Source organism: Planococcus citri, chromosome 1, assembly GCF_950023065.1.
Source record: "Planococcus citri chromosome 1, ihPlaCitr1.1, whole genome shotgun sequence".
Lineage (NCBI taxonomy): Eukaryota > Metazoa > Arthropoda > Insecta > Hemiptera > Pseudococcidae > Planococcus > Planococcus citri.
In genome coordinates, this window is record NC_088677.1 from 86,168,171 (window position 1) to 86,189,508 (window position 21,338).

At 32.8% G+C, this 21,338-nt stretch overlaps 1 protein-coding gene across 3 annotated transcripts in view; it reads left to right on the top strand.

Moving 5' to 3' along the window:
• The first annotated feature begins 816 nt into the window (after positions 1 to 816).
• Positions 817 to 21,338, top strand: part of LOC135839433 (V-type proton ATPase 116 kDa subunit a 1-like) — a 30,339-nt gene continuing 9,817 nt past the window's right edge. Inside the window, exons 1-6 of one of the 3 annotated variants that reach the window (XM_065355453.1) lie at positions 817 to 1,092; positions 1,235 to 1,411; positions 1,501 to 1,629; positions 8,527 to 8,648; positions 19,160 to 19,286; positions 19,369 to 19,545. In XM_065355453.1, the coding sequence (XP_065211525.1) occupies positions 976 to 1,092; positions 1,235 to 1,411; positions 1,501 to 1,629; positions 8,527 to 8,648; positions 19,160 to 19,286; positions 19,369 to 19,545 (849 nt within the window). In that variant the 5' untranslated portion in view covers positions 817 to 975. Of the gene's footprint in view, positions 1,093 to 1,234; positions 1,412 to 1,500; positions 1,630 to 8,526; positions 8,649 to 14,152; positions 14,251 to 19,159; positions 19,287 to 19,368; positions 19,546 to 21,338 lie in introns of all 3 variants that reach the window. The other 2 variants (XM_065355466.1, XM_065355457.1) reach the window with 2 other exon arrangements.

Below are 21,338 nucleotides of genomic sequence, written 5' to 3' on the forward strand. Positions count from 1 at the left end.
CGTTTGTCAAAATTTGAAACAATGTCCACCAGAAGTCTCGATTGTTCTATTTTTATTACATTTTTCACGTGAAAATTTTATGGAACACCAGATCAAAGTTGAATTACGATTCATTCAATCATCAATCTCCTGGTGTTGCAAAGTGTGACTATGGAACTGTAGTTTTTGGGAATTTCATCGTTGGAACTTGGAAGATGAATAATTATTCACGTTTTCGATGGATTATGATTCAATATTTTAGAATAGTCAACGATCTCTCATCGAAAAATTCTGAAGATTATTTCCTTGTTTTGTTTTGATTTATTGATTGGCGTGTTTTATTCATTGTTTGAATACTCTAAACAGTAATGATGAACATGGGTACTTGGTAGAGTTATGGTACATTTCCCAATTCGAAATGAATTTGCCATCAGTTGAAAGCTTCAACCAGTCAACCTCAATCATCATTTGAGTCATCTAAAGTGCTGTTTCTTTCCTCGTAAGTCGTAGATAATTATTTCCAACTGGCAACTATTATATTTTTTAGATTTAGACGTTATAAATAAAAATATAAAATGGTCAATGAGAATAAAATAATTAATAGAAGTAATACATTCTCACTTTCCATTTTAAAATTAGAAAGAAAACGAAAAAGAAAAACTTTTGAGAATGAGAAATAGAAACGAATTAATTAAAATCAAAAATCGCATTCCACAGATAAAAAAACGCAGAACACCCTTACCACTTTCCGCGTTCCGCGATCTGATTGGTTGCCAACGACTGACGTCACGTAGCGTTCGTGTTGTTCATCTCTCGATTATTTTAGTTTGTGACACGATTACGAAGAAGTGGGTGAGGCTGATAACGTTGTAACGCGAATTAGTTTCGTTTATCTTTCCTTTTAGATAACTAATTGTAGACTATCCTTGCTGACGGATTTATGTGACGGTAAAACCATCCTAATTATAGTGAAACAGTCGAGGGAAGTTTTCCAAAATGGGGTCTCTCTTTCGCAGCGAAGAGATGACTTTATGTCAGCTTTTTCTTCAAAGTGAAGCCGCATATGCTTGTGTTTCGGAGCTCGGAGAACTCGGCCTTGTTCAATTTCGAGATGTAAGTATAAGGGCTACGCCTTATTCACCACTTTGCATTACAATCAACCACGATGTGCTCGAATCCGCCCTGTGGTACTTGCATCAGGGTAGAGGTAACCAGGTGTTCATTTTGATTAACAATTCTCTCTCGGTTTGTGTAGTTGAATCCGGACGTGAACGTATTCCAAAGGAAGTTCGTCAACGAGGTTCGAAGATGCGACGAAATGGAACGAAAACTTCGATACTTGGAGAAAGAAATCAAAAAGGATGGTATCCCGATGCTAGACACTGGCGAAAGTCCCGAAGCTCCTCAACCCAGAGAAATGATCGATTTAGAGGTAACTATATCGTACGATGTATCTCTTCAGTCATCGTACACCTGAAATTACATAGTTCATTCGACGGTTCTTTTTACATTTGCTTTCAGGCCACGTTTGAAAAACTAGAAAACGAATTAAGAGAAGTAAACCATAACGCCGAAGCTTTAAAAAGGAATTTTCTCGAGCTTACCGAATTGAAACATATCTTACGTAAAACCCAAGTGTTTTTCGACGAGGTACGTATCAACATGAAAATATTTCGATTACGATGAATAATCTATCGTTATCATTATTATACCATTATTATTATTAAATATTATTTACTATGTTTTCGTGTGTGAAACAATGGAAAGCTACACAGTTGACTTAGCGCAGTTCAACGTTTAAAATAGGTCTTAGTTGTAGGACTTTTTTTTTTTCATTTTCAAACGTTAGAATCGATAGCTTTTTTTTTTTTAAATAGAACGAATGTTAAAGCTTTGTGTTGCTTTAACTTCACATTTTTTTTTTTGAAATAGTTACGTGATTTGAATTGAATTTTATTTACATTATTAATGGTTTTATTTCAACGTTTAGGTTTATATTACGTACGATATCTCTTACATATTACCATACCATTTTTTAACCATACATGACGATTGTGATTTTTATTATTATACCTGGCAACATGGTTGACTGAAAAAAATGCCTTTGAGCTTCGCCTTACATCTCTTCACCTCTTCATCGTGATGAGCTTTATTTTCTCCATTATCGAGTTTTTACACCTTGTACAGATTTTAGAGAGAATTTATACCTATGTAGAGTAGATTTCTAAAAAAATAGAAAGCTTGCAAGGCAGAGTTGTTGTCGTTAGTATTGTCCAGTTCAGCTGTAGAAGTACATTACATAGAACTTGTTTTTACGTACGTTATTGCTCCCTTTATGACGTTTAGAGCAACGTTGTATATTTATCGAGCTTGTGTCGGGTTTCATTTTAAATATTATTTTCATTTTTTCATTTCGAGATTTTTTTTCTATCACTGGTTGCTTGCTTTATTTGATAGCTAATTCGAGATAGTGTTGAATTGAAAAGTTTAAAGTTGGGATTGATCGATTAATAATGATAGTGGGAGGAGATTTTTGTAATCTTGGGTACCTGTTGCTTATTTTCATCGCAGAATAACTCGTGTTTCAAATTTTAGAAGGGTGGAATTCGTAAAGTTCGATGTTTTTGTGCAAAGTACAGGTTTTAATTCGTTTTATCGAAGGGATAACGTTCGCGTTGAAACAGATCATCTGATTGTGTCGGTTTTCCCAAACATGAGTCATATTCATTCTTCGGTGGAATTGTTATCAAATTTTCAACGATATCGATTTTATACGAGTATTTTAAATTCGTTGTTTATTATTATATAATTAATGACGAGAAATTTAAATTGAAAATTTCCTATTTGGGTTAAAAATGTATGGAATTGGATCGATTGCACTTCGTTGGTAAAATTTTAATTCGTATTATCGAAGTTTGAAGTAGTCAGTTCGATGTTACTGGAATTTTAGAAATTTTCATCGTGTTTTTGGCGTCGATGGTTTTTTTTTTCGTTATTATTTCGCTCTTTGTCTAAAACTGTCAATTTTTTATAAAATTGTCAAAAAGTGTGAATTTTTGGTAAAATTGTCAAAAGAGGTTAATTTTTTCCAGAATTTTCAAACAGTCTTCTTCTGATCAACATTGCCTAAAAATCAGGTTTTTGCCAAAATTGTCTAAAAATACCTGTTTTTTGTCGAAACTGTCAAAGAGTATCTTTTTTTGGGGGGGGGGCTGGAAAAATGTCAAAAAGAGTCAACTTTTAATAAAATAATCAAGAATCAACGTCTTTCGATCAAAGTTTCGATGTCGTGTTTTTCGATTTTGCTGAATTTTTTTTTATTTTTACTGCACTGATTCCTTACTCAACAGCTTCAAGACCACCACAATTTTTCAACGATTGTTTTGTGGGGTGGGGAGGAGAGGTCCTATGATTTTTTGAATATTTTTCAATTCAGTCTTCAGACTTTTGAAATTTTAGAATTCTAAACATCGAGTTAACTTGAGAGAAAAACTTATCCATGATTTGAAAATCTTTTCTCAAAGAGGAGACTTGACGCTCTTTTTTTTTTTTTTTTGAATTTTTTGGTACTTTCGAGAGGGGGGTTTCAGCAAAGTGACCAACATTTTTTGAAAGACCACGACATTTTTTTAATGGATTATTTAGGAAAAATCTTACATAGAGGTGGAAAATTTTCAACAAAAAAAAATAGGAAATTTTCTTAAAAAATTGTCGAGACTTGAATTTTTCATTATTATTTTGTTTTTGGAATTTTTGTCAACTTCTGGAGGATTTTTCGGAAGACCAAGAAAATTTGTTTTAAAAAAAGGGATTATTTTTCAAAAAAATTCATCATCTTGGATTTACTTTGTTTAGAGGAGGGGGGGGGGGGGCTGATGAAGGCTTTTTCTTGGAAAACGGAGGTCATTCAAAATGGGTTTCGACAAGGAATAGAAAATTTTTCAAAGGCCTCAATTTTTTCATTTTTTAAATTTTTTTTGGTCAATTCCCCCTGTAGAGGCTCCATTTGCAGGTTGGAGCCAAATCGTTTTCGAAAATGTATTTTACTTCTTAAAAACTCAACAGTGTAAAATATTTTCTTGTATTTTTTGAACATTTTTGCCCCCCCCCCCCCCGCCATAAGACTCATTTTTTATTGTCTGGAATCAAATGATCTTCAAAAATAAATTCTATAATCCTTTTAAAAAACACACATTTTGAACCAGTCTCGTATTTTTTGAAAATTTTGGGTTAGGTTCGAAACTGAAATGTGAGTTTTTGAAATAGCAGGATTTATTTTTGTAGAGCATTTGACCCCAAACCACTAAATATGTTCTAAAAGAAAATTTAAATATCGAAAAATATGTATTCAGAAAATTTGAGAAATGGGGATACAAAACTGAAAATTTTCAAAAAGTACAATATTGGTATCAAAATGTGGGTTTTTTAAGGAGCAGAATTCATTTTTGAAGACGATTTGACCCCAGCCCCCCCCCCCCCTTATAAGCCTCAAGGAAGAGGTAAAAAACCAAAAAAATTCAATATCGTAATATCGTTACCAAAATGTGAGTATATGAAAGAGCATAATTCATTTTTGAAGAGGATTTGACCCCCCCCCCCCCCAAATAAGACCCAAAGAAGTGGTAAAAACCCAAAAAAAATTGTATATTGTAATATTGTTACCAAAATGTGGGTTTTTGAAAGAGCAAAATTCATTTTTGAAACCGATTTGACCCCCCCCTCCCCATTCCTCCCTTCCAAATAAGACCCAAAGAAGAGGTTAAAAACTCGAAAAATTTCTTTATCTTAATAATATTGTTACCAAAATGTGGGTTTTTGAAAGAGCAAAATTCGTTTTTGAAAACGATTTGACACCCCCCCCCCCCTCCCTCCCTCCCTCCCTCCCTCCCTCCCAAATAAGACCCAAAGAAGAGGTAAAAACTCTATTATCGTAATAATATTGTTACCAAAATGTGGGTTTTTAAAAAAGCAAAATTCATTTTCAAAGGTTATTTGACCTTCGAACCCTAAAATTGGCCTCGGGAGTCAGGAGGAGAGGATCAAAACCGAAAATTTTCAAAAAATACGTATGGGTATCAAAAAGTGGGGTTTTGAAGGAGCCGATTCGAATTGTTGAAGACCATATGACCCCAGATCCCAAAATATATCCCCAAACAGGAGGTACAAAACTGCAAATTTGCTAAAATTCAGTATTGGTTCAAAATGTGGGTTTTTATAAACACAAAGTGTCAATTTTTTGGGAAGAGAAAAAATGTCAAAAAGCATCAACCTTAAACAAAATAGTCAAGAGCACAATTGTCTAAAAAAGTCCATTTCTGTAAAAATCATCAAAAAGTGTCAATTTTTGGTAAAATTGTCTAAAGAGGTTAATTTTTTCCAGAATTGTCAAACAGTTCTTTTCTGATCAAGATTGACCAAAAAATCAGGGTTTTGTCAAAATTGTCAAAAAATTACTGTTTTTGTCAAAACTGTCAAAGAGTAGATATAATTTTGAGGGGGGAGGGGGCAGGAAGAATGTCAGAAAGCTTCAATTTCTAACAAAATAATCAAGAATTGACCACTTTTGGTACAATTGTCCAAAAAAGTCCATATCTGTAAAAATTGTCAAAAACTATCAATTTTTGGTAAAATTGTCAAAAGAGGTTAATTATTTCCAGAATAGTCAAATAGTCTTGTTCTGACCAAGATTGCCCAAAAAATCAGGTTTATGTCAAAAAGCGTCAATTTTTAACAAAATAATCAAGAATTGATCACTTTCAGTACAATTGTCAAAAAAAAGTCCATATCTGTAAAAATTGTCAAAAACAGTCAATTTTTGGTAAAATTGTCAAAAAGTGTCAATCTATGGTAACATTGTCAAAAAAGGTTAATTTTTTTCCAGAATTATTGTCAAACAGTTATTTTCTGTCCAAGATTGCCCAAAAAATCAGGTTTTTGCCAAAATTGTCAGAGAGTAGGTATCATTTCGGAGGGGGGGGGGGCTGCTGGAAAAATGTCGAACAGCGCCAATATTCAACAAAATAATCAAGAATTGACCACTTTTGGTACAATTGTCCAAAAAAGTCCATATCTGTAAACAAATTTCAAAAACTATCAATTTTTGGTAAAATTGTCAAAAAGTGTGAATTTTTGGTAAAATTGTCAAAAAGTGTGAATTTTTAGTAAAATTGTCAAAAAGTGTCAATTTTTGGTATAATTGTCAAAAAGTGTCAATCTATGGTAATATTGTCAAAAAAGGTTAATTTTTCCCAGAATTGTCAAACAGTCCTTTTCTGACCAAGATTGCCCAAAAAAATCAGGTTTTTGCCGAAATTGTCAAAGAGTAGGTATCATTTCGGGGGGGGGGGGGTGCTGGAAAAATGTCAAACAGCGTCAATATTCAACAAAATAATCAAGAATTGACCACTTTTGGTACAATAGTCCAAAAAAGTCCATGGATCTGTAAAAATTGTCAAAAACTATCAATTTTTGGTAAAATTGTCAAAAAGTGTCAATTTTTGGTAAAATTGTCAAAAAGTGTCAATTTTTGGTAAAATTGTCAAAAGAGATTAATTTTTTCCAGAATTGTCAAACGGTCCTTTTCTGACCAAGATTGCCCAAAAAAATCAAGTTTTTGCCAAAATTGTCAAAAAATCCCTGTTTTTTGTCAAAACTGTCAGAGAGTATCATTTGGGGGGAGGGGGCGGAGAAGACTGTCTAAAAGCGTCAATTTTTTCCAAAGTAATCGAGAATTGACCACTTTAGGTACAATTGTCAAAAAAAAGTCCATATCTGTAAAAATTGTCAAAAAGTGTCAAATTTTTGGTAAAATTGTCAAAAGAGGTTAATTTTTTCCAGAACTGTCAAACGGTCCTTTTCTGACCAAGATTGCCCAAAAAATCAGGTTTTTGCCGAAATTGTCAAAAAAATCCCTGTTTTTTGTCAAAACTGTCAGAGAGTATCATTTGGGGGGGGGGAAGGGTGGGAGAGAAGAATGTCAAAAAGCGTAAATTTTTTCCAAGATAATCAAGAATTGTCCACTCTAGGTACAATTGTCAAAAAAAGTCCATATCTGTAAAAATTGTCAAAAAGTGTCAAATTTTTGGTAAAATTGTCAAAAGAGGTTAATTTTTTCCAGAACTGTCAAACGGTCCTTTTCTGACCAAGATTGCCCAAAAAATCAGCTTTTTGCCGAAATTGTCAAAAAAATCCCTGTTTTTTGTCAAAACTGTCAAGAGAGTATCATTGGGGGGAGGGGGCGGAGAAGACTGTCTAAAAGCATCAATTTCTTCAAGATTGACCAAAAAATCAGGTTTTTGCCAAAATTGTCGAAAAATAAAAAATCCCTGTTTTTTTGTCAAAACTTTCAGAGAGTATCATTTGGTGGGGGGGGGGGGGGCGGAGAAGTATGTCAAAAAAGCGTCAATTTTTTCCAAGATAATCAAGAATTGTGCACTTTTGGTACAATTGTCAATAAAAAAATCACCACAACATGGTGAATGGTTAGGTTAGGTTACATAGGTTAGGGGGAAATCTCAAAAAGCGTCAATTTTTGGTAAAATAGTCACAAACTGTGCACTTTTAGCACAATTGTCAAAAAAAGTCCTGCCTGCTCAAAAAGTTCTCTTTTTGTCAAATTTTGATTTTTTTTCAGTTTTTGTGGCAATTTTTACATTTTTGAATCAGATTTTAACCCACATTGGTCCTGTGAAATCAATTCTGAGCCCATAACTCTTCAAGATATTGCAAAAATCCCCCCCCCCCCCCCATTAATTCGTCTCATGAAGGGATCAGTGATCAACTAGGGGTTGAGCAATTTCGAGTAGCGTAACTTCGAAAAAATATTTTTTTAATGGGGGGGGGGTATTCAAGTTGTTAATCTGGAACTGAGAGGACTTTTTTTTTCTTGAATTAGAGTGACACATGCTTTAGAAAGAGAACTGCGCTTAGTTTTTTTTTCTTTTCGATCATTTATTCAAGTACATGCGTATAGAATATTACATACATCATTTTACTCATTTTTCATCACGTTTCACTATTTTTTATGTTTATTTTTTTGTAGTTATAATAATTTTAATTTCTAGCTTATTCTTTTAGACCGCCAGCTTACGCTACAGTTTCTTTCTACCATTTTGGATATTATAGCACTTTTGATTTGACGTAGAAATTCCTTCCTTCATTTTACATCGAATCCTATTTTTTTCAAACGCTTATAAGTAAATTGAGTTGTACTCGTATATTTCGCATCCTTCGTAGAGCATATTCTTGATCATACCTGTCGAATTTTATCCCCTCGTACGTGTACCTTCTGCGTACTTTTGTATACTTTTATCACGCTCTTTTCTTATACGTATAATTTCGCTCACTGAAACTTGGCAAAAAAAAATACCTATCTCATCGTCCATCACTTGATCGAGAATTGTAGCCTAAGCTTATAAGTACATATTATGCTCGCGTATCCAAGCTGCATTTTTCTTTTTTCTTTTTTTACTCTCTAACAATGGTGCGGGTGTGGTGTCTGCGTGGCGCGGTGCGTGGTGTGTTTTTTTGGTATGGGTATGTTGCCAGGATTATGAGGGAGATTCGAATCACTATGCGCAGATGACTGATCCTAGTCGGGAGGAGGAACACGTCTCGTTACTCGGAGAGGAAGGACTTCGGGCCGGTGGACAGCAGTCGTTAAAATTGGGGTACGAAGTACATAACAATTGATAATACTTTTTTAGCTAATTTTTTCAATTTTTTTTTATTCTCTTTTAGTAATTTTTTCCCCCCTTTCTACAACAAACTATTACAACTTACCTCGTTCAGAGTCGAGGGTGTAATCTCAGGGGTATTTTTCTGCCGAATTTTCGACGCTGGCTGCGGTGATTTTCACCGAGTCTGTATTTGTGTGTGTGTGTGCGTGAGAAGTTTTTCACTCACCTATAAATAGTGTTTTTTATACTACAAATTAAATAAGTAATTAAATCAACCACCGCACACATTTAACTCGAACACATGGCCATGGGTTTCTACTTTACATAATTAATCTGAATACTATACTATTCTACTACTTACAATACTATTCCACTGGTACTTAATTTTGCTAACAATTTTTCTCTATTTTTTTTTTTTTCGTTGACTAATAATTCAATTACTCTACTATAGACCTGTACACTTACTTAATACGTAATACGTGCTTCCTTCAGCTTAGCTTTTGTCTGTGTGTCTTTATTTGTATTATTAATTAATACGATTTTATCTATTATTTTTGTAGTATTCGTTGTGGCTATAACATATGTGTAGGTACACTTTCATGTTTGTATGTATGTGTTTTTTTACGTGTATTTTTTTCGTGGTTTTTCTCATTTTATTCTTTGGGTTCTCTAACACACTCTAGTTGTATTTTTTACTCGTATCTATTGTGACTGGTATATTCGAGCTTCGCATACGTATCTTATCTATTTACTCGTCTATCACACTAATTTAGCTAATATGTGTGTACATCACCTAACTAAATTAACACCACTATAGTATACGTACTGATTATGCACTTGTGTATGTTGTACTTGAACGTATGTACTACGTCTCGTATGTAGTAATGTAATTGTCGTAGCACCGTGCTTGGATACTTTACGTAGCACACTGTGTAGCATTTTTATAGGCTTTTGTTTCACTTTAATAGATTAGCTACATATAGAGATACTATATAAAGCGAAGTGTATATAATATCGTGAACGTCAATTTTTCCATCATTTTACATACAATCACGTGTAAATTTACGGTATTTTGTTCTGTACCTCTTTTTGCCCTTCCTTTCCATCACGTAATTTTCCTTTAGATGTCGTGATCTCATGATAATAAATCGATAATGATCGAAAATCGAATAATCGAACTTTGAAATCTATACTCGTACGTGTATTTGAGATCATTTGATCCTAAATGATGGATTATGTTCGAAATTGAAAAATTAATTTTACCCTCAAAAAGATACCCCTGTGTTCAAAAATCGATCGCGATCGAAAATTAAAATCGATTTATTTGTGATTATTGGTGGGGGGGGGGGGTAGAATTGTTTTTTTTTTCTATTTTCAACATGATCGAGAATCGATAAGTCGATTTTTGAGGTTGAAAGTCGATTTTTGATTTCGATTGAGAATATAGTGATGATTCGATTTTTCGATTTTTGAGACTCGATTTTCGATCATGATCGATTTTTGAACATGATTGTAAAGTCTATTTTTGAGGTTGAAGTAGATTTTTAATTTCGATTGAGAATAATGACAAAGATTCGATTATTCGATTTTCGATCAAGATCGATTTTCGGCAGAAAAGACTGTTTTTTTTCCATTTCCAACGCAATCGATCATAGGAGATGTAAAAATCGCAAAAAAACGATTTTTAGAATTACATTTTCGATCATAATCGATTTTTGATCGAATGGTTTATTTTAGAGTTGAATTTTTCATTTTGATCATGATTGATTATGAATGATCAAAAAATTGTGAGTTAATCGATTATAAAATTGAATTTTTCGATTATCGATTGTGATCGAGTTTTGATCGAGTTTTGATCGGAAAGTCTACTTTTGAGGTTGAAAGTCGATTTTTGATTTCGATTGAGAATAACGAGGATCCGATTGTTCGATTTTCGATCAAGATCGATTTTTGGCAGAAAAGTTCACTTTTAAGGTTGAACGATTGAGAATAATGAGAAAGATTCGATTGTTCGATTTTCGATCAAGATCGATTTATGGCAGAAAAGTCTGTTTTTTTTTTATTTCCAATGCAATCGATCATAGGAGATGTAAAAATCGCAAACAATCGATTTTTAGAATTACATTTTCGATCATAATCGATTTTTGATCGAATGGTTTATTTTAGAGTTGAATTTTTCATTTTGATCATGATTAATTATGAATGATCAAAAATTGCGAGTTAATCGATTATAAAATTAAATTTTTCGATTATCGATTGTGATCGAGTTTTGATCGAAAAGTCTACTTTTGAGGTTGAAAGTCGATTTTTGATTTCGATTGAAAATAACGAGGATTCGATTGTTCGATTTTCGATCAAGATCGATTTTTGGCAGAGAAGTTCACTTTTAAGGTTGAAATTTGTTTTTTCTCATTTCTAACGTGATCGATCATAAGACATGTGAAAATCGCAAATTAATCGATTTCTAGAATTACATTTCCGATAATAATCGATTTTTGATCGAATGGTTTATTTTAGAGTTGAATTTTTCATTTTGATCTTGATTGATTATGAATGATTAAAAAATTGCGAGTTAATCGATTATAAAATTGAATTTTTCGATTATCGATTGTGATCGAGTTTTGATTGAAAAGTCTACTTTTGAGGTTAAAAGTCGATTTTTGATTTCGATTGAGAATAATGAGGATTCGATTGTTCGATTTTCGATCAAGATCTATTTTTGGCAGAAAAGTTCACTTTTAAGGTTGAAATTTGTTTTTTCTCATTTCTAACGTAATCGATCATAAGAGATGTGAAAATCGCAAATTAATCCTTTTTTAGAATTACATTTCCGATCATAATCGATTTTCGATCGAATGGTTTATTTCTGAGTTTAATTTTTCGTTTTTTTGATCATGATTGATTATGATAGAAAAATCGTACGTTAATCGATTTTAGAATTGAAGTATTCGATTATCGATTGTGATCGAGTTTTAATCGAAAAGTCGATTTTTGATTTTGATTGAGAATAATGAGGATTCGATTGTTCGGTTTTTGAGGCTCGATTTTCGATCATGAACGATTTTGACGAAAAAGCCCATTATTACAGTGATACGGTGTTTGATTCTTTTATTTCGAACTTGATCGATCATATGAGATGCGAAAATCGCAAACTGATCGATTCTTAGAGTTAGATTTTCAATCATAATCGATTTTTGATAGAGTGGTTTATTTCTGAGTTGAATTTTTCATTTTTGATCATGATTGATTATGATAAAAAAATTTCGAGTTAATCGATTTTAAAATTGAATTATTCGATTTTTGATTTCGATTGAGAATAATGAGGATTCGATTGTTCAATTTTTTAGGCTTGATTTTCGATCATGATCGATTTTGGCGAAAAAGCCCATTATTCGGGTTGAAATTTGATTCCTTTATTTCGAACATGATCGATCATACGAGATGCAAAAACCGCAAATTGATCGATTTTTAGAGTTCAATTTTCGATTATTGTCGTGTTTTGATCGAGTGGTTCATTTCTGAGTTGAATTTTTCATTTTGATTATGTCTGATTATGATAGAAAAATCACGAGTTGATCGATTTTAAAATTGAATTATTCGATTTTCGATTGTGATCGAGTTTTGATCAAAAAGTCGGATTTTTGAGGTTAAAAGTCGATTCTTGATTTCGATTAAGATTAATGAGGATTAGATTGTTCGATTTTTAAGGTTCGATTTTCGATTATAATCGATTTTTGATCGAGAAGTTTATTTGCGAGTTCAGTTTTTCATTTTTATCGCGATGTTTCGATTATTCGATTTTCGATTGTGGTCGACTTTTGATCGAAAAGTCTATTTTTGGGGCAAAAGTTGATTTTTTCATTTTGAACGTAATCGAGAAGTTTATTTTTGAGGTCAAAAAGGTCAATGTTTGATTTTGATTGAGGAATAATGAGGATTCGATTGTTTGATTATCGAGATCTAGTTTTCGATCATGATCGATTTTTGGCGGAATATTCCATTTTCAAGGTTGAAATTTGATTTTTTTTCATTTCGAACATAGTCGATCCAATGAGATGCAGAAATCGCGAAATAATCGATTTTTGAAGTTCGATTTCCGATCATAATCGATTTTTTTCGACAGATTTTTTCCTGAGTTCGGTTTTTTTTTTTTTGTTTTCATGATTGATCTTGATCTTATTATGACCAAAAAATCGCGAGTAAATCAATTTTAAGATTCGATTATTCGATTTTCGATTGTGATCGAGTTTTGATCGAGAAGTCTATTTTTGGGGCTAAAATTGATTTTTTTCATTTCGAACATAATCGATCGTATGAGATGCGAAAATTGCAAATTGGTCGATTTTTAGAGTTTGATTTCCGATCATAATTGATTTTTGATCTAGAGGGTTATTTCTGAGTTAGATTTTTCAATTTGATCGTGATTGATTGTACAATTGTTCCAATTTAGATTGTGGTTGAATTTTGATTGAGAAGTCTTTTTCTGACCTAAGTTGATTTTTCATTTTATACATGATTGATCATCATTTGGAATAAAAAAATCATCGAACAATTTGAAAATTTTATTATTTAATTTTTGAGGCTAAAATCGATTTTTTTATTTTGAACATAATCGATCTCATGAGATTCTAAAATCGTAAAAAAATCGAATTTCGAAATTCGATTTTTGAGATTCGATTTTCGATCGTAATCGATTTTTAGATTCGATTTTCGATCGTAATCGATTTTTGAGATTCGATTTTCGATCGTAATCGATTTTCGAGATTCGATTTTCAAATTTTGATTTTCGATTGCGATCAATTTTTGAGATTCGATTTTCAAGTTATGATTTTCGATCATGATCGATTTTTGAGATTCGATTTTCAAGTTTTGATTTTTGGTCATGATCGATTTTTTACTGAGAAGTTTTTTTTGAGGTTGAAGTCCTTTTGGTAAAGTAATCAAAAAATTGAATAGGTACCCAAATTGTTGGCATTGAAATTTAAAAGTAAACTTTCCGATGAAACATCGAACTAAAATCGATTCATTTGCGATCTTAGTATCTCATGTGATCGATCATGTTCGAAATGTGAAATCAAATCTTATGGATAATTTTTGAAAAATTATGGGTAATTTTGGTGAATTACGAATGATGTTGGTAAATTACGAGTAATTTTGGATTTATGGAATCATCGAACAACGACGAAATGAAAGTAAAGATTGATAGAACTAAAATACAGGCTGCACTGATAGCATGTATATCTCGTTATGCACCATGGAACGATGCTAATTTTCCTGAGTGATCAATCCCGATTTCCTTTCCTCTATCTTACGTTGTTCTCAATTTGCAAAACCGTGTCTATATTTTTGATTTCTCAAATGCACTAAGCTTTATTTTCTAATGCATACTTATTTTTCATAAGACTTTGCTTTTGTTTTTGTTGTTTTTTTTTTTTTTATTTACAAATTTTGTCATATAATACTTGACGTTTTATGTTGTGACCTTAATGGTATAGCAAGAGGGTGGTTTTCACCCAACCGAGTCGATGACACGTGCATTAATCACGGATGACTCTATTGCTCGACAAACCGGAGCGGGGCCTGTTCAGCTTGGGTAAGTTGACACTATTTTTTTCTCGCTACAATTTTTTTTCTCTCTTGTTTTACTCTCTGAAATTCTTCCTCTTTCTCAAAATCGTATTTATGGCGACGATGAAAGATATTTACTTACTTATAACGCTGAATGTTTAAAAAAAAAAATACTCGATACGTATGTGAATGTGTGTATTAAGCTAATCTCTGAGCATTTGAAAAAAAACCTTATAAAACGTAAGATGCTCAGAATATGTGTGGCTGGTTGCCTATTTGCAAGTTGCTCTAATAAGCGAATGTGTATTTTTATACAATATATACGAAGGTAATAATTTTAGGCTCGGTGATTAATTTATTGTGCCCATTTTTGTGGTTTGTTTATACCTGGTGAACGATTATTTTTCAGTGACGTATTTAAATGCCCTGTCGGTAAAGTGAGAGTATACCAAAAATTTGGCCGTCTATTTGTCAGTCGGTCTGTAACCTGTTTTATTTTTGTTTTTCTAATCCTTTGAACACGTGTTTTCTATATTTTGCCCATGTATCATATACACTGAGCCTTATAGCGCCTATCACTTTGCCAAGTGTATTGTTTTGTACATACACAATTTTTTTTTCAATTGTCGAACGTCTGAATTTTTCTATATGTTTAGTTTTTAAGTGTGGAATTAAATATGTAAGTATATTTTGTAATCGAGCGAGGGTTCAAATTTGGCTCAAAGGTCGGTACCATTTTGTGTAATTTTTTAAATTAAGCGCCTTGTTCAACTCTGTGTCACGTGTGACTTGCTAACTGAATTTTTGTTATGTTTACACGAATGCCCGCAAGCATGTAATATGTATTCGAATCTCAGAACGAGATGTATTTTGAGCAAGCTTGTTAATAGACGATCGAATGAGGAGATTTGAAGTTTGAAAAGCTCAAAGCTGATTGTGAGTTTTTAAGGTAGTTGAAATGACAAATTATTTTCAGCCTCAAAAATAGACCTCTCGATCACCAGTCGATTTTGCAATTGTTTGATCCCCATGTTTGATCATGCCTGAAATAAAAAATCAATTTTGTTTTGAAGAATAGATCTCTCAGATCGAAAGTCGATTAATCGAACTACATACAAATAAAATCAATCGATCAAAAATATTGATTTTTGAAGGAAAAAAAATTCAAATTTCAGTTGGATTTTTCCTATTAAAAGACTTGAAAATATTGGTCACTCGTGAACAAAATAGGAAATCGATTTTCAAAATATCGCTGTTTGAGTTTAAAATGCAATTTTTGTTCGTCTATTTCAAAGTTGATCGATAAAATGAATCGATTACTGGCGTTTAATCGATCAATTTTCGATCATGACTGATTTTGAGTGATTTTTGATCGTATGGTTTATGTTTGAGGCTAAAATTGATTTTTCATTTTGAACATGTTCGATCGTTTGAGATAGAAAATCGTAATGGATCGATTTTTTCGATTCGATTAATCGATTATCGATAATGACCGATTTTGTTTAAACAGAAAGTTCGTTTTTGACGCTGAAACTGATTGTTCATTTCGAACATATTCGATCATTACAAGATCGAAACTCACGATAAGTCGATTTTTTCAATTCGATTGATCGATTATCGATTATGACCAATTTTTTAAACCGGAAGTTCGTTTTTGACGCTGAAAGTGATTTTTCATTTCGAACATATTCAATCATTACGAGATTGAAATTCACGATAAGTCGATTTTTTCGATTCGATTAATCGATTATCGATTACGACAAATTTTTTGAACCGGAAGTTCGTTTTTGACGCTGAAAGTGATTTTTCATTTCAAACATATTTCATCACATGAGATCGAAATTCACAATGAGTCGATTTTGTCGATTCGATTAATCGATTTTTGGTCTTGACCAACCTTTTTGATTTCGAAATTCATGAGGCTCAAACTGATATCTCATTTCAAACATGTTCAATATTACAAAAGGTTGAAAATCGCCAATTAATCGATTTTTCTCGATTCGATTAATCGATTTTCGATCATGAACGATTTTTCAAATGGAAATTATTGTTTGTAGGTGAAACTGATTTTTCATTTCGAACACGTTCGGTTTCCAGTGATTGAAAATCGTCAATTAATCGATTTTTTTTTAATTCGATTAATCTATTTCTGATCATGATTGATTTTTGATCTGAAAGATCATTTTCAAAGCTGAAACCGATTTTTCATTTTTCATTTCGAACATGTTCGATCATTTGAAATCGAAAATCGCAAATTGATCGATTTTTTCGATTCGATCGATAAATCGATATTTGATCACGATTAATTTTTTTATATCTGGGAGTTCATTTTCGAGTCTGAAATAATTGTCTCATTTCGAAAATGTTTGACCATATGTGATGGAAAATCGAAGTAAATCGATTTTTTTCGATTCAATTAATCGATTTCGTTCATGATCGATTTTTGATCTAGAAATTCATTTTTGATGCTGAAACATGATTTTTCATTTCAAACACGTTCGATCGCCAGTGATTGAAAATCGTCGAGCAATCGATTCTTTCCGATTCGATATATCGATTTTTGATCATGATTAATTTTTGATTTGAACGATTATTTTCAAAGCTGAAACCGATTTTTCATTTTTCATTTCGAACATGTTCGATCATTTGAAATCAGAAATCGCTAATTAGTCGATTTTTTTCGATTCGATAAATCGATTTTTAATCACAATTTTTTTTATATCTGGGAGTTCATTTTCGAGTCTGAAATAATTGTCTCGTTTCGAAAATGTTTGACCATGTGTGATGGAAAATCGAAGTAAATCGATTTTTTTCGATTCGATTAATCGATTTTGTTCATGATCGTTTTTTTGATCTGGAAATTTATGTTTGATGCTCAAACTGATTTTTCATTTCAAACACGTTCGATCACCTGTGATTGAAAATCGTCAAGCAATCGATTTTTTTTCGATTCGATAAATCGATTTCTAGTCATGATTGATTTTTGATTTGAAATAATTATCATTTTCGTAGCTGAAACTGATTTTTCTTTCGATCATTTGAAATCGAAAGTCGCAAATTAATCGATTTTCCATTTTTTTAATATGATCAATCGAATTTAGATCATGATTGATTTTTGATCCGGAAGTAAATTTTTGAGGCTGAAATAGGTAATTGTTTCATTTTGAAAATGTTTGATCTCATGTGATCGAAAAATCGCAATGGATCGATTTTTTTCGATTTGATTAATCAATTATCGATAATGACCGATTTTTTTTCATTTTTTTTTACTCAAAATTCAAAAATGCATGTTTGAAGCCGAAACTTATTTTTTTACATTTCGGATGTGTTTGATCATATGAAATCGAAAATCGCATACTAATCTACTCTTTCGATTCGATTATTCGATTTTTTTTATTGATCGATTTTCGGTCTGATAGTTCGGTTTTGGTGTTGAAACTGATTTTTTTATGGATTGAAAATCTCAAATGAATCGATTTTTGATTCGATTAGTCGATTGTTTTCAACTCGATTAGTCGATTGTTTTTAACTCGATTAATCAATTTTTTCGATTTGATTAATCGATTTCGATCATGATCGATTTTTCGATCTGGAATTTCATTTTTGCAGCTGAAACTGATTTTTAATTTCAAACATGTTCGATCACATGGGATTAAACATCGTGAATCATTTTTTCGATTCGATTGATCGATTTTGATCATGGATCGATTATTTGATCTAGAATTTTCGTTTTTGAAGTTAAAACTGATTTTCAAATTCAAAAATGTTCAATCGCATGAGATTCAAAATCGCTAATCAATTGCTTTTTTCGACTCGATTGATCGATTTTTTGAGGCCAAAGTAATTTTTTCATTTCTTTTTCGAAAATTGCTATTTTCGATCAATCAATTTTTCAATTTTCAATTTCGATTTCGAAAAGTGATCCTTGAAGCTCAATCGAATAAGAACCGAGTCAAAAATGAAATACTGCAGAAGCTGTTGATCTGCTGGCGAAGCATGCGTGATGTGAATGGTACCAAAGGAATATTTGTCCACCTGTCGCGGTTCCTGAAGACTAAAAATGTAACTTCTTCACTTTGGAACAATCACGGGTTCTGCGCCAGGAGGCTGGAAATTTCCGTTCTTGAATCTCGTGCGAAGTTCATCGTGGATTGGAAAGCCACTTTCATTCAAGAAAAATGTCCAATTGCAACATGAATGAACAATACACGGAGCTATCAAGTTTTTAATTCAATTGAGTTGGCTCTTTTATTTTTTTGGTCACATAGTTCTTTAAAATCGAGTATAAATTGAGATTTTAATAATGAAGTATATAATTTAATATCGGTTGTACGTCGGAATTTGATGTAAAATAGCTTCAACTTTGTTCTAGCTCAATGATCATCATGTAAACTTACCTAGTTAGGAGGAGTAGGGTGTTGGATGGGATAAGGAGTATATTGTGTACATGGATTTGTAAAATATAACGGTATTTTTGCACAATTTGGTAGAAACTACGTACGTAAAATTAGAATTTGCAGTCTGTGATTCTGTATACTGTATACTCTGTAGCGTTGAAAAAGGAGACTTGACCAACCTGGTAGTTGAATAATTGATACGACCGAGTCCTATACTGCGAAGACTGACATTTGTCCGTTTCAACGTTGCTTTAGCGTTTTACGTATTTTAGCTATGAATGTTGTTTTTTTTTTCTTTCTTCTATCGTGTGTGTACATATTATGTTATTTATGTGAGATCTGAAGTAGCTTGAAACTCATGGCCTGGTTAGAAACAACGGCGGATAGTAGACCCTAATTTTCATATAACTGAAAAAAAAAAAAATTCAAATCAAAAATTATTATAAACGTATAAATTTTGTATTATGCTTGAGGAAGAAATATATGGTTGAAAATAATGACGATTTTTAATACGTTTTTTAATGTATATTTTGGTAGATTTGTAGCCGGCGTTATTCTAAGAGAACGGATACCCTCGTTCGAGCGTATGTTGTGGAGAGCCTGTCGCGGTAACGTGTTCTTGAGGCAGACAGAAATCGATAGTGCTTTGGAAGATCCGTCTACGGTGAGTTGTTAATGAACTGCGGTTAGAATAATTATGGAATTAGGGTAAGATGACTAATGAGAGTTGGAATTTTCTGTTGCAGGGAGACAAAGTACTGAAATCCGTATTCATAATCTTCTTCCAAGGAGACCAGCTCAAGACCAGGGTGAAGAAGATTTGCGAAGGATTCAGAGCAACGCTGTATCCGTGTCCAGAAACGCCAGCTGATCGTCGAGAGATGGCCATGGGTGTGATGACTCGTATCGAAGATTTGAATACAGTAAGTGCCACATTGGCTTGTTGAAATTAGATGTTTTAGTCCGGCATATGATAATAGGAGTAATTTTACCCCATCCCCTCCCCCTGCCCCCCTCCCCACACAATCATCTGGGAAACCTTTTTTCTTAAGAGGGGACATTCTAAGGGACATTTTAAAGCAAACTTGTCAAAAAAAATGGCCTTGCCAACAAAATTGTGGTCATTTTGAAAATTACAATTGCTGAAGTGCATTTTTTGATTTTTTGTGAATTTTTTGAAAATCAAAATTTAATCCAAAAATGAGAAAAAAAATCAAATTTTACCAAATTGACCTTGAAAGCGGAAATTTAATATATATTCTATTTTCGACCTGCCAAATCGTTTGAAAACGGTTTCAACCCGTTTTGAGCAGTTCTGGAGCCTCCAGCAGATTTTTGAAACTCGAAATTTCCACCGAATTTCATCAAATGATGTTGGAAATCCGAAATTCAAGCTGCACTCCATATTAAGTCGACTTCTGGTGAGCTTAAGTCATTCAGGAGCCTCCAGCGACGTCTTGAAAATTCTTGGAGCCTCCAGTAGACTTTTGAAACTTGAAATTTCTACAAAATTTCATCATGTGGAGTTGTAAAACCAAAATTCACTCAGCACAGTACGTGCCAAAGTTACTTTGTATAGATTTTATGGAATTTTTTGAAAAATAAAAGTTTTTAAAGAACTGCTGGAGGCTCCAAAACGACTTAAAACCACCTGCCATCGACTTCATGGCGTATTGAAATTATAAATTTCTGCTTTCCAACTACATTTGATGACATTTTCCAAGTTTCAAAATCTGCTGTAGACTCCAGTAATTTCCAAAAAGTCGCTGGAGGCTCCAAAACGACTTGAAACCACCTGAAATCGACTTCCTAGCGTATTGAAATTATGTATTTCTGCTTTCCAACTAAAATTTATGAAATTTTTCAAGTTTCGAAATCTGCTGGAGGCTCCAGTAATTTACAAAAAGTCGCTGGAGGCTCCAAAACGACTTGAAACCACCTGAAATTGACTTCCTAGCGTATTGAAATTATGTATTTCTGCTTTCCAACTAAAATTGATGCAATTTTTTAAGTTTCGAAATCTGCTGGAGGCTCCAGTAATTTACAAAAAGTCGCTGGAGGCTCCAAAACGACTTTAAACCACCTGAAATTGACTTCCTAGCGTATTGAAATTATGTATTTCTGCTTTTCAACTAAAATTTATGAAATTTTTCAAGTTTCGAAATCTGCTGGAGGCTCCAGTAATTTACAAAAAGTCGCTGGAGGCTCCAAAACGACTTGAAACCACCAGAAATCGACTTCCTAGCGTATTGAAATTAAGTATTTCTGCTTTCCAACTACATTTGATGACATTTTCCAAGTTTCAAAATCTGCTGTAGACTCCAGTAATTTCCAAAAAGTCGCTGGAGGCTCCAAAACGACTTGAAACCACCTGAAATCGACTTCCTAGCGTATTGAAATTATGTATTTCTGCTTTCCAACTAAAATTTATGAAATTTTTCAAGTTTCGAAATCTGCTGGAGGCTCCAGTAATTTACAAAAAGTCGCTGGAGGCTCCAAAACGACTTGAAACCACCTGAAATTGACTTCCTAGCGTATTGAAATTATGTATTTCTGCTTTCCAACTAAAATTGATGCAATTTTTCAAGTTTCGAAATCTGCTGGAGGCTCCAGTAATTTACAAAAAGTCGCTGGAGGCTCCAAAACGACTTTAAACCACCTGAAATTGACTTCCTAGCGTATTGAAATTATGTATTTCTGCTTTGAACTAAAATTT